The sequence below is a fragment of the Bombus affinis genome, chromosome 15, assembly GCF_024516045.1.
Source record: "Bombus affinis isolate iyBomAffi1 chromosome 15, iyBomAffi1.2, whole genome shotgun sequence".
NCBI classification, from domain to species: domain Eukaryota; kingdom Metazoa; phylum Arthropoda; class Insecta; order Hymenoptera; family Apidae; genus Bombus; species Bombus affinis.
The window spans coordinates 11,008,284-11,022,518 of NC_066358.1; the positions used below are offsets into that span (position 1 = coordinate 11,008,284).

The 14,235-nt window shown below is 37.0% G+C and overlaps 1 protein-coding gene across 1 annotated transcript in view; it reads left to right on the forward strand.

Annotated features, from left to right (window-relative positions):
• LOC126924880 (octopamine receptor beta-3R-like) overlaps positions 1-14,235 on the forward strand; it is a 35,805-nt gene that overhangs the window by 10,139 nt on the left and 11,431 nt on the right. Inside the window, exon 3 of the mRNA XM_050739828.1 lies at positions 13,938-14,049. Coding sequence (XP_050595785.1) covers positions 13,938-14,049 — 112 coding nt within the window. The remainder of the gene's footprint in view (positions 1-13,937; positions 14,050-14,235) is intronic.

A 14,235-nucleotide genomic window follows, 5' to 3' on the forward strand; every position in this document is an offset into this window, starting at 1 on the left:
TTATTAAGTATTTAGGAGTTCCTCTCTGTATTCTGTCCCTTTCGAGACAAAGCCAAGCCGCGTAATGTTGCTCGTCTCGAAGGAAAACTGCGTTTAATACGATTATTATTGATATATTTCTAAGAGAAATTTTAAAAAATCAAAACATTAAATTCATACAAATCTGGGGATTAAATTTACAAAATTCTAAACTTTTTAAACGCCGAACAGATAGCTGGACATTACCGATGTCTATTTACGTAAGGCAGGTGGGGCTAATTTTCGCCAACAAATTGCGCATACGTGGTTCAACCATAAGTTACCGTAAGTGGGTATTTTAACGATACCGGAGGTCGTGTTTACTTGGTCGTTCGATCGTACGTGTATCGTACACAGCGAATCACAGGAAGTTTTATGGACCACGATAAACGTCGTATCACTCAAAACCGAAATTGTTATTTGTTTAGATATTATTGCCTGAGAACATTTATGTCGCGCTTGCACGTTAACTTGTTCTCTAGTATGCTCTTGCTCACTGGAATTTATACCGAGCGTATAGTAGACGTCAGGACAATTATTGACATTACTCGGATTAAATACTATGTATATCAAATTTTGGCACATTTTTGGTCGCAATTGCGGCAAATCGTCGTGCTTGCCGGCAATTCGTAATTTACTCATGCAATTATACGGATCCACGATCCGTATTTCCAGGATAGTAGCAGTATCAGTATGTTTAAAGTTTGCTTAAGAATATACATATATACTACGTTATACGTATCCATGCACTGAATACAGAAAACATCGGCACATTATTGTATTTACTATATCACTGTATATACATACTAATCTAATTACACTCAGATGTATCAAGTCTCGTGTCATTTAGCAGTATTTTCGCTGTATGATTACACAAATTTAATACTATGAAAGTGAAACGTAGAACCTGATTAAAAAACGTTTTACTGAAAAAATTGTATTTATCGAATAACCTAACCAACTAGCCGACAATTTTGTACCTTGTAAATTTAATACCTGTTCTTCGCGTAGGTACTTCAATTTCAATCAAGAATAACATTCTTTCCAACTGTCTATTAGAACTCTACAAGTAATTCGATGACTTTTAACGACTGACGATCAATTGGATAGAAAGAGGGATTAAGAACTCGATACTTTCGCTTGTATAACGATGATCGATAGAATTCAAGTTACGCTGTTATACCTACTGGCAAGACTGACCGAAGCATCGATAATGACCTAAATACAGAGGCAGAGGCGAGCTGAATAATTGAAATCCGGGCAAAAGTAAGTTTTACGCTGCTGCGGAATTATGTGGGTGATACTTGATGCTGCGTGTTCCCTAACGAGAACTTTCTTTTTTTGTTACATCGATCGATACTGCAAACTTTGTTGCGTAAAACGTAATTGTTAACATAGTTGCTCTCTACCATACATATTTCCCTGTTTCCTGTTGATAGTTTGAAGTATCGAACATAGGAGAAACATACGCGTACATTTTTCTCTCGTATTTAGATGACACTGATTAATTCATAAGAATAGTTTAACACATTGCCTTTAATGTCATAAGTATTGTAACAGAAGAGAGACAGGATTTATACATGTTTGTGTCGTCTGTTGCGAAATTGGACTTGTGCCATTTTCAAGAATAGTAGAAAAACAAGGGGAAAGAGAATAGCAGCTCGACTATTTGTGGTTGTCAACTGTTAGATATTAATAATGATTATTTTATAGATATAGTTAGATGCTAATAACGTTATTGGGACAAACTTTCCTTCAAAAATATTCAATGACACGTACGAGACGTCGTTTGATACTAAAGGAACAAAAAGCAAATGTACGTTCAAAAAGTACACGATAATCGTAAATCGGTGCAAGTTGTTTCACTTTTTAAATACCTCTGTACATGTTGAAATTTGAACGAAATGATATTCAAATGGAAGATTTCATTCGATTTATTCGTGCACCGTTTTTTCACGACGCAACTTCTATCAAACGTCTTGTATCTCGTCTTCTTTGTGAACTAGGAGGATTTCTTTCGATATAAACGTTCGTTCGACGCCCATGAATAACGAGATCGCCATAACGTGGATCATCCCTCCCACAGATACATTTCTCGTCGATCATACCGAAGAAAAGAAAACCGAAAACCGCAATATTTTACATCGAAAACATCCCATATACGTATATATGTACATATAGGTATATGGGATATAAACCCCTCGGACTATAACCATAAACGCGAGCACTTTGTACTAGTGGTTTCAATATTGAAAGACCTTATTCTTAGTTTGCACGATATCGAACAATATCGTACAATACTTAATGTTAATTAGATCCAAGTACATTAAATTTCGTATCATTTGCAATTAGCAGTACTGTTATATGGCTACTAACTACTAAGAGCTCGATTCTGTAAAAAAGATCAGCGTTTCATCGAAGCGTAAGAATGCGTGCTAATACTTTTTCTAAACACTTAATTAAACAACTAATTATTGTTAATAACGTCAGATAATTAATTAACATGGCTTTAACGCTTAGCATCAAAACAAGCCGAGAATCCTGTTCAAACAACATCGTCGTGATTCGTCAATCCTTCCCGCAGAAGTCGGCGCGCTTTTTTTCACGTAAACGTCGCATATTTTTATGAGCCGAGAAGCCCATTTAGAAACTGACCCAGAAAGCGGCCGCACAAAGGCGACTAGCCGTACATACGCGAAACCTTCGTGAAACTTCTCAGATGGAAGCGGAGAGAAAAAACAGATATAGTCGAGAAGAAGAGGAACGAAGAAAGCCGCAGCGAAATCCTTGACGGTTCCGTGAACATTGTGCGATACACGGACGGGCATGTTTGCGAAAATATGCCGCGAACCTTTCGATTCTTCGTACGCTGCATCTTACAAATATATATTTGGACGCACTAGCCAATTTCTAGCAACAGCACATGAATATTAACGGGATATACACGTATTCCTTTTATAAAAAAGAAAAAAATAAGTAACAGGAAATTGTAGAAGAACAACATTTTTTCGTCCAAGATTTAGTCTTCTCCGCGAGAAGAACGAGTTTGAAAATTTTTCCGAAACCATATTTAAACTTGGCTAATTACCGTGGTATTGGTAAATAATCGACAGAAAATTATGCTGTTTGCGAAAATAAGAAAAATTGGAAACGAGTATAAAATAAAGTAATATAACTTTCTGTATCCATTCGCATCGATGATTAACGTAGCCCGGCACATCACTGTCCGGAGAACCATTTTTACCGATTCTGCATCGACCCATTCCCGGGATGAACTTCGAAGCACACCCGTTTTTACTCCCTCGTTGTTGTTCCAGTGTCGGTCACACCGTCGTCGGCGAGAGCTCCGACACCGCAAGAAAAATATTTCCTTTCTCGCCTTCCTTTGTTTTCCCACCACCGATTGATTCTCCGATCTCTGCTCTTTTATTTCATCTGCTCTTTTGGTTTAGAAACGAACTTGTCGAATACCGCTGGAACAGCGGTAGTGTTTTAATTTTAGGTTTCAAGCTTTAATTTGTGCCGAGCAAATGGTGAACGAATTGGGAATAATTACTACAACTTTTGGGGATGTAGCGAGGATGAGTCGGGGATTATGACATTCGGGAATATTTGGATCGAATATCTGAGATCGATGTGGAAATTTAACTTGGTAGTTATTGCAGGAAATCGAGCAATTTGTCGACTTTTATGAACACGTTTATAAACGTTGAAAAGATTTCAATGCCTAATTTCCTGTGCAACTTTCTATTTGCTCCATCCTTTTCCATCTTTCTGCAAGACACTGTAGAATTATTTATAAAAAAATTTAAAAATGCATACAGGAATGCTAAAACGTATAAAACGTTACTAATGTAATATTCCGTATAATATTTAGAGAGCAAAATGTATCTCTTGTTAGAACCTGTTTCTTTATTCGTAGCCAGAAAAAAAAAAAAAAAAAGAAAAAGAAGAAAAAGAAAAACAGGAAAAAGTCTAGTTTCTTGCTTATTTTCCATTAATTACGAATATTTTCCTACAAATAAGGAAAACGACACAACAAATAAGAAAAAGAAAGTGAATAAATTTATTTGAAAATAAATATCCTATTACTTTGAAAGCTATCAGAGAGATTTATAGACATAGATAACGAGCAATTAATTAAACAAATGGTAGTTCGTTGTAAATACAAATAATATATATCACTCGCAGACATTTTGCGTTTTCATATATGCTTTAGTTACATATTATATCATATTATATCATTAGCCTATAATATACATCGCCCAACTAATTGCATTAAAGTAGTACTTAATATAGAAAGTTCAGAAGCCTTTATACAAATAAATATGCCAAGTCATCGTACAATTTCCAAATTTCTAGCCAAATATCTCTAAGAACGATTCCTACCATTCGATTCTAAAACACAAACACAAATATAAAAGTAACATCAACGTTTCAAGATTCACGCCTGCAATTCCCTCAAAAAGGGTATCGTATTACAAAAGCGTACGATCCAATTACTATAATAGCTACCCATCAATACACGAACAACAAGTCACTGCCATAAAACAACCACAAAAAACTGTACCTAATCCGTTTCAATTCTCGTTAGACAAGTAATACGACCATCAACTGAAATCGACCCTCGAAATAAGCCTGCCCATTTCCAATCTTCGTCCGTAAGCAGAAAACGACGGTTGTTCGAATAATTAAAACATTTTCCCTCCATATGTAACACCGTGGCGAAGAAGTCGGAAACGACGAAGACGAAGAATTGCCGGTTCTCTCGGCGTCTGACAGAGCGGATACGAAAGATGATTCTGAAGAACCAGCTGCGAACGGCAAAAGGACGGCGGGATGGGGGGAGGGGCGCGGGGGGCGGGGGTGAGAAGTGGCATGAACGGGAGAAACGCGAGAAAGAAGGAGAACAGGGATTGCACGGGGTTGCGCGGCGGTGGCAGGGATTTGATCTCTCGCAGGCTGCGGTGTAGGGTAGGTCAGTGAACGCGGTTCCAGCAGGCAGCTCCAACGGGAACACCCCGGGCACCCTCGCCCTCTTTGCTCGCTCACTCGCTCGATATCTGGAAACGACGCCTGCAAGCTCCACAGGAAAGAGGGGAGGAACGCTAGAAGCCATGGGGATAGAAATAGGCTTGAAATTGAAACGCTTCGAATCGTTTCTACGACGTCCCGTGCAATTACAATGTGTTAATTAGATGTTTAGGGATGAAGAATGGACGAAGAATGGACGAAGAAACGATGGACGAGTGGAAACGATTAGGATTTGGTTTGCATTAGCCTCGAAGTAGTTTAAATACTACTACTAGTAGTGTCGAAATTTTGCGAGAGCGGCAAGTACCGGTGTTCTTTAAGCTAATTAACTCACTTTAATGTACATGCGTTGAAACGATTATTTAGATAATTGGATTTTCTATCGTCCGCCTTGTAACTTTTTAATGTTGTTGAAATTTCACGTTTACTCCCAGGGAGCCGTTTCTTTTTTCTCTTCTTTTTTATTCAATTCTTTTTTTTTCTTCTTTTTCTTTTTTTCTTTTCTAGCAAAAACAGCGATCAGGGATTAGAGAAGACTCGATAGGCTCTGAAAACGTATTTTCTTCAGAATTGGCGAGGGTTCCCCTTAATTTTACGACGGGATATTATCCATCTCTTCGAATTCTAACAAAAATAGAAACAAAATAGACGATAAAACACGAGTAAAATAAATTATTTTTATAATATCATTCTAATATTTTTTCTATGTCGTATTAATTTTCATTATGGTATTTAGCGAATTTCCTTTCGTTATTTTTATAGTATATTACCGTATTGTATGATATTTTTTTTTTTATTACCGATGCATTGAGATGATGAAAAGTATCGATATCAATGTCAATGTCTTCTACCTTGCGTTGTCTCGTGAATGCTGTGCAAACCATTTTTCGTCGAAGCTTTATCATCAACGTTATTTGGTATTCGATATTTGTAGTATTCAAAATTTCAAAAATTAGTATTGGTTCATAAATCTAGCGTAAATCTAGGCAATAAAGCGTCGTCGGAAATCTGACCTCGTGCGAACGAAACCTATTCACGATGGCAACAGAATAAATCTCTGAAATCTTTCAAAGGCAGACTCATCGCATTTTACTAGAAGTATGAAGGCCATCGTGATAAAGGAACACGGCTAGAAATGGAGAAATAACGGCGGTCGCCGCTTTTGATCCCACCGGATCATTTATGAATTGGGAGTTGAGCGAAGAAATCGTAGGCGAGATAAGATCTTCTTTAGAAGAACACGTACGCTGATTCTATCGACGAATCCTGACGTAAAGAACATCGGTGAAAGGACGAGCAGCAGGCTATCTATGAACGATAGGCTGAATACAGAATAGGCTTTTGGAAAAAAATTAGGCCGGCCGACGAACGCACGGGATAGAAAATTTTATAGAAACAGAGCTGGATGAAGAGACGACGAAGGTACAAGATCTACTCCATCTAGCTAGATTGAATTTACATAAAGAATAAGACATCCTTCGAAGAAGCTTCGTTTCCGGCTGCAGATTTGCCGTGCAGGTCGAATAGTCTGTTAGTCAGGATTTCCATGAATTTGAGAATTGGATCGTTACAGAGTATGCTGCGAGAGAAGATGTTTTAAATGTTTTACCAACGAACGACAGACGACATTACGTTGAAAAGGTGCGACTTTGAGGTCGAGCCAACAGACGTTTTTATGTAATCTTTTGATTGTTGCATATGTTATATGCCATATATATATATATTATTCATATGTGTTAATCAATGTTTCAGTACATTTACATTTTCTCTTGGTAGTCACAGCAGGCAGTGTTGGATTTTTCTTCCGGTCGAAGATCGACAGGAGATAGACGGTTTCCGTCTGGAGCGTCGACGTGACCGGTAAAGACAGATCGCTCGATTTCTCCCAGACCACCTCTGAGTCCCGTCGTGTCTTTAATAACAAAAGCGGTGAGAAAGAATGACATTAATTCGCAGCATCTAATGCAATTTGTTATGCGACAAACTACGCGGAGAAAAAGGATTGGGTTTCAAACTCTTTTTTTTCTTCGTCGCTGCTAGTCAATCTTTCCTTGGTCCGTCGTCGTCGAGAAGATTGATTCGATATACGACTCCGTAAAAAGTATCTACCCGGTTTTACTTCTCTTTTAAGAAGGGGAAACGGGAGCCGAAGAAGAGGAGGAAGGGGTAAAGACGAGGACGAGAATAAAAGTGGAAGACGAATCTCATTAAGCTCGCGACTGAAAGCTCTGAAAAAGAATCACCAGAGACTTTATTAGCTCAGATTTTACGAATCGACATTGTCGATGTACGTTAATGCGATATTCTTTTCTTTTCCTTTTCTTTCTTTTTCTTTTCTCATGAACACTCGTGGGGATTCCAGGTTTGAATTCCTTGGTGAAGCTGAACAGCGAATTTTGAGAAAGAAAAAAATCTTGTTCGTAAAGTCTTAGCTAACATGAGAGATAAAAAGGGTATCTGAAAGGTACTTATCACTTCTTGGTAATTCGTGGCTGGGTTCATTTAGGCTTGTATTTCTTTGAGACGTTCATCTTGGTCTACGATGACTGTGTTTATCTAGTAAATTGATTGAATCAAGCAACAGAATATTATAGATTCTGAAAGTAGAAAAGCGGACAAAAGAAAGTTCATAGAATAAGAAGCATAATTACTGAAATTGCAATCTTCCACCGCAAATCCAATCAACTACCAACCAAATAGAACGTAACTCGTACGAGCGTTCGTTCTTCGCATGAATTTAATCGGTCGAGTTTCTAAAACAGGACGTGTCCGTTGAAAGTCGTTCTAAAGTGTCGCCTACCTCTAAGAATCTCTTACTGCTTAATCGACTCGCAGCAGACACGAAGCTCCTGCAGCTTTCGAGGCTCATTCGATCTTGAATAACATTTCGATAATGGCGGCGGCCGCATTAGATGAATTCGACGGTCGTCGTTGTGTTTTGTGTTTGCCCCCACCTAACTACTCGAACAATGAGAATCTTGATGGTAATATTAAATAGCTATACGTTTCGAATGTACGACGTGTCGAGAAAGTAGATAAATGAGTAATTATTTCGCTTACTTGCAGTTCTTTTCGCTTGTACGATCGATATCATTCTTCAAATTAGTGTACCACATTTCTAATAATAAGAGACCGGTAAGAAATCGTTCTGGCTCTCTCTCTCTCTCTCTCTCTCTCTCTCTCTCTCCCCTCCCCCTCCCCTCTCTCTCTCTCTATCTATCTATCTATCTATCTATCTATCTATGTATCCATCTATCTGTCCATTTATCTATCTACCCATCTATCTAGCTATCTATCTAATATAAAAAGCTCGAAAGTGCCAAACGGTGGAGACGAGGTGTGAACGATCGGCGTATCTGTAAACATCAAAAGAAATCGTGCCGTACTTTTGAATACATGTAGAATGCTATAACTTGTAATATTTCTAATACAAATAATTAATTATATTAATTCTTCAGCTTTCCGTAAAAATCCTTTTGTTTAGTAGCTTAATAATTTACTAATAGTTTTTCCACACGAATAATAGGTTCATAACTTTTTACAAGTCGATGTATATCTCGAAAAATGTCCATTCTTACAACACATTCACAAAGATTCAAATTGAATGTGACGCGAAATTTAAGACAGTCTACGGTCAGAGATGATTGCCATGTTTGATTTAATTTTCTACCGTCTGAGTATCAAATAACAATGTCACTTTTTAGATCTTAGGGGATCTTTAGGGTCGCCGAAGCTGAAAACGAGGGTCGTTTTACAGAGAAATAAGGCGTACAAAATTTCGATTCACCTGTTGACGTGTAACGCTCTCCTGGCATTTGACGATATTTCTTCTAAAAATCGTTATCCTTAAGCTACTGGTACGTTCGTTATTCCGCATGCATTTGAATTGTGGATATCGAATTAGGTTTTGGTCATTTTTTATTTTCCGTTCACGACGCCGTAAGGTGGTGGCCAGTTAGATGACGATCTTTTACAGCTTTTAAGCGGCAGGCGGTAAATGGAGTAATTGGCATTTGGAGCAAACTCAATACATCAGTGATATTCATTTTTAATCGAGTTATAACTGAAACAGACATTTCTTACAGCCTGGCGTATATGCATTTGCGCCCCACAAGGTTTTCATCGGATCAATCGGCAGAACATCCAAGCTTGTCCAATTGTCGTTTATGATATACATACTATACGCTATAGACAAAAGATAAGAGTTTGGCTTTGGTAAGGTCGTTATATTCGGCCGTTGCGACGCTTCTTAAGTTGCTTGGCAACCAATACTAACGCATACGCTGCTACCGGCGCAAAATTATTATTAAGGCCGTGTTATGTACATGTGTTACATGTAGGAAGAAAGTGTTCAAAACGTTGATTTCTATAACGTATTTCAAAATTATAGAAATCAGAGAGGTGACAATACCTCTAACTAATTTGTCAGATTTCCACTTAGGCTTCATTTCTTTTCAGTTATGTTCATAAAAATATGAAATAGAAATGCAACAAAATCCGCAATCCAGTAACAATTATAGTTATGTTGAAAAGATGTATATAATATTGGTATACATAAGTAAATAAGTCGAAAGTGCATTAATCCTCGACCCAACGGAAATTACAAAATAACAATTACATCGCAACTAGCAATTACCTTACACCACGATTACTTTGCAAAAGTAACAAGATAAATGTCCCACGATCGATATTTCTAATTAAAACAATTTACGAATGCTTGTGCGATTCACTGCAGTTGGACAAAAGCGATGTGGTAATCCTCGTTCAACTAGAACCGCATATTGTCCGAAAGTGGGACAATGTCGTTTCCTTAAAGTCACGTGCGTCGTGTATCCGTCGTGTCTTCGCTCTCCAACTCTCCATGCGTAATTTCGCAGAGGCATACGCGCCTCCACTCGCCAATTACACCACGTTACCAGCACGATTACGAGGACAACCGGACGATCGAATGGTTTTTGCACCGGTCCACAATCGTTACAATCACCTGACATCTTGCAACGCACTCAAGATACGTGGTAATTGATTCAACGATGGAGGCCGTTTAGGTTCTCATGTAATTTCGGAGGATTATTTTTTCGGCTCGTCGGGTTTTGCTTTTTGAAGAATTATATCAGGTTGTGTAGTAAGTAGACTACGGATATTTGTAGAAATTCCTAGTTCTACTAATATATTCATTTTACTATTTTATTCTTATTATTCTTGTTATATTCTTGGCATGTATTACAAGCTTAGGTACTAATAAGGTTACAAATATAAGTAAGGAAGTAATAACGTTACAATAGTGTACGGGGAGATATATACGTGTAGAAGCATTAAATAACGATCTTTCTTTGATACAGCGTTCATTTGCGCTATCCTCTCGAGTTTTATTCCCATCTTTGCTACTGCTAATGGTAAACTAATATCACGCTGTCCTAACCGAAGGTATGCTGTTCAGGGTTCGAGGCAAATTGCTCTAATTCTCGTTGCACTCTGTATCGAGTAGCGTTAATTCTAAGCTATGAAGTAAACGAATATAGGATATGACTGACGTGTTAGATTACAGAAAGAAACAAATATCAAATAATTATTGCTTATTATACGATTTTCTTCTATAAAATTGCAAGAAACAACTGCAAAACACGGCCTGTAGTGGACGTTTTATATCATTCCACTATAATAACGAACGTGTTGGCTTTCAATTAATTTTACCGTATCATTATACATTGTTCACAATACATTGTTCACACAGTAAGAAAAAGCGTAAAAAGTGTGGAAAGTTTTAACGTAGCCATAGTCTCCGAAATAAGAGATTACGGTTACTACGGTTAGAAATAAACGAGACTCTGGATAGGTATCTTCAAGTTTTAGCGCTTTCATCATTCGCTGTAGTATGAATATACATATATATGGAAGAATCAAACTATACAAGAATATAATTGATTATGTTCTACTACAAATGTTATATCGTACTTATGCGGAGACTATCGATTAATTAGTATTAATTATCGATAATTGATTAATATTTTTGTTATTAGTCATTTCAAATATCGCGCAAGATTTATTTCAGTCATAGTCAAGTGTTTAGATGTAAATATCTGTATAGGCAAGAAGTACACCAAATTTCTCGATAACGTTCTAAATGTTTAAATTGCAACTATTTAAAAAGTCATAAATATATGAGTAATGTATTTTATATTTTAATGGGGCGATTACAATCCCTATATCTCGGAATCAAAGTACATCTACTTCCTTGGAGTTATATTTTTAAAGACGATAGTCACACATTTGCTAGATTCGTCAAATAATATCTTTCAAACGCAATTCTTCTCGAAATTCTGTATCCATCACACCGCGTATAAAATCGATCCTATCTGCTCATGACCAGAATTACTAGTCAAGATATTTCTCCATATTTAAATCTGTTGTTACTCGTTGTTCCACCATTTGAATCCGAAGATGCTACATTTTTCGAACCGTATGAATTCGTCGGCGTGCTTGATAGACCGACGAGTAATTGCGTGTGTACACTTAAATCGGCCGCGCCGCTGCACGGGTTTCAAGCTTCCCGCATCCTAATAGATGGGCGGCGCATCGATCGTACGAAAGCGAAGAAGCCGGTGAGCATCGACCAACCAACCTAAATCTGTCTGACCAGGTTCGAGCATGCGAACCCGTCTGCTTTCGGCTTTTGGCTTTCGGACGCGACCGTTTTCTCATTCTGCAGCTGTGCATTATCTAAACACTGCTTGGACATCGCACCGTCGAAACTGATTCGCTACCTTTCGTAGAAAGAAGAGATATGAACGACGCAAAGCCACAGTGGCTGCAAAAAGTTTCTGTACACCGCTGCATTTATCATTATATTTTTATGCTAATTGTGCAATTAGATCGAACTATATTAACCCTTCAACCAATCATATAACCAACGATCGGACAAACAAACAGTAGCTTCGTTGCTTCGATATGCCAGCGTATTGATTCGATCGACGCCCACGAAACACCTTCTCGAGTACGTATCAACGCAACTCTCTCTATCAATAATATTCCTCTGTTTTCCTCGGCCGAAGTGGTATATTAGATACCAACGTTGCAGTAAATCCTAAATTGTTAGAGATGCGATATTTATTTTCTTGTTCGTTCGAAAATTATTCCCTATTAATGGAAGACGAATCGCAGTTAGACGAGCGCGAAGTAAAGATTTCCAAATTTATCTGTATTCTTTCAACATTTTTGTCATTGAAATTTATAATTAGATAAGATTAACAAAAAGAGTCATAAACTTTGTTTATTCTTTCGAAACGAAGTTTTTCGATATTACTGGCATCGCTATGAAATACTATTAATTTATTTCTATTCATTTGGAAAATTTTTCGTATATCTTAGAAACAATATTTTGGAATGTAATTGAGATCAAAATCAACGCAAGAAAACATTCAAATTTACATTCAAATAAAATTTGATTCGTTCTACCATTCATTCAGCTTTGATCTCTTCGAATTTACTAGGAAACTGATTTCTAGTTTTTATAAATTATTCAAAATTAAATGTCAATCCCATCCTTTTCATTAATAATGCAACTGCCAAACTCTTCTTTTATTTAAAACGTGACTACAGAACATATTCAAATTCGTTCGACGATTTCAACATATTTTTTTACTGCCCAAACAGGCGATCGAGATGTTGGTGCTAAAATTCAGATTAATTCTCAATGAGGTTCGTCAACGTGCGCAACGCACAATCGCGCGTCGTTCTTGCGATATTAAATAATACCATGGACGTGAGGTCGTTCCGATAGAACAATGGACGATAATACAAAGATCCAGTTAAAAGTTGAAAACGATCGAGCGTGGGAGGATTTGAATACTATGCGAAGGAAATTGATGGTTGTGCGGGGAAAATTTCTTCCGACAATAGAGTGTTTCCGTTTGTTCGATTGAACAAATATTTTCCTAAACCAAGGTAAAAATGGAAAACAGTAAGAGACTCGTATAACCTGTTTTAGAAATTGAAACATCGTTAGAAAATTAAAATCATTCTCTGTTTTTAAACAGAATAACGAACAGAAAACATATAAATGAAGAGAAAAAGAAGAGAAATCGTTGTTATCCTGCAATAAAATATCGCGAAACAAACGAATAATGCACAATGACGGAAATATTGTGTTGAAATATGGAGACACGATGGAATAATTCACCATCATATAACAAATTTAAACGGTTCGTTGTATTAAATTATAATTAACGAGCGCTTTAAGATCCCGGTGAATTTTTGAACAAAAAATGGCAAATTTTCACTCCATTCATTTCATTGTTATTAAATTCTCTATCAACCGTGATATTTATAAAAGTGCTGGCTTTCATGCTTTAATTATATCACAATCGTGCATTAATCCATAACTGAACAATTCATTATTCTTCATATTTTGATACTCAAATCGTCAACCTTTAAGTATCATAACTCCGTTAATAGATAATTTTCGTTGGAGAGTAAAATATTCGTTCCAAGTCTGTAGTACGTCTACGATCCAACATCTAAAGTTTAAAAGTCATCGACATATTTTTTTTCCTGTTCTTCTCGCGAATATCTCGGAAACTGAGCGAGTCCACCCCTTACATGTATAGGAACAAGGTTATTCGAAATAAGTGTTGTTGACTTTTACAACATACTCAAAAATCATCGAAATCAGAGACTAGTCAGTTTTTCCATAGTTTCACCTAATCATAAAACTAAAAATCATTGTAACGTTAATGATTTTCTACTTTAGCTATGAAAAGTTGTCCTTTAGCTTACCGTACTATCTTTAACTTTAACTGTACCCTTTAAGTTCAGCCGCGAAACTAAATGGTATTACGTTATTCGATACGTTAAGAGCTATGTATTGATATAAATTTATATTTTTTCAGGTACTTCGATACGACAGCAAACGAAGAGCTGGAGAGCCGAGCATAAAGCTGCGAGGACGCTTGGAATAATAATGGGAGCGTTCCTCCTTTGCTGGCTGCCATTTTTCCTTTGGTAGGTAGACACTACGTTACGATCCAAGTAATTCAAATTAACCGAATTTTAAGATACTTGCCGCACTTGCCGTACTAACCTCTTCCATTCTATATTCTGTATATTACAATACATACTACACTACGTACTATAGATATTCTTTTCCTATAAAACACTTGGATACTTTTTCTACCTGCGTCGCCTCGC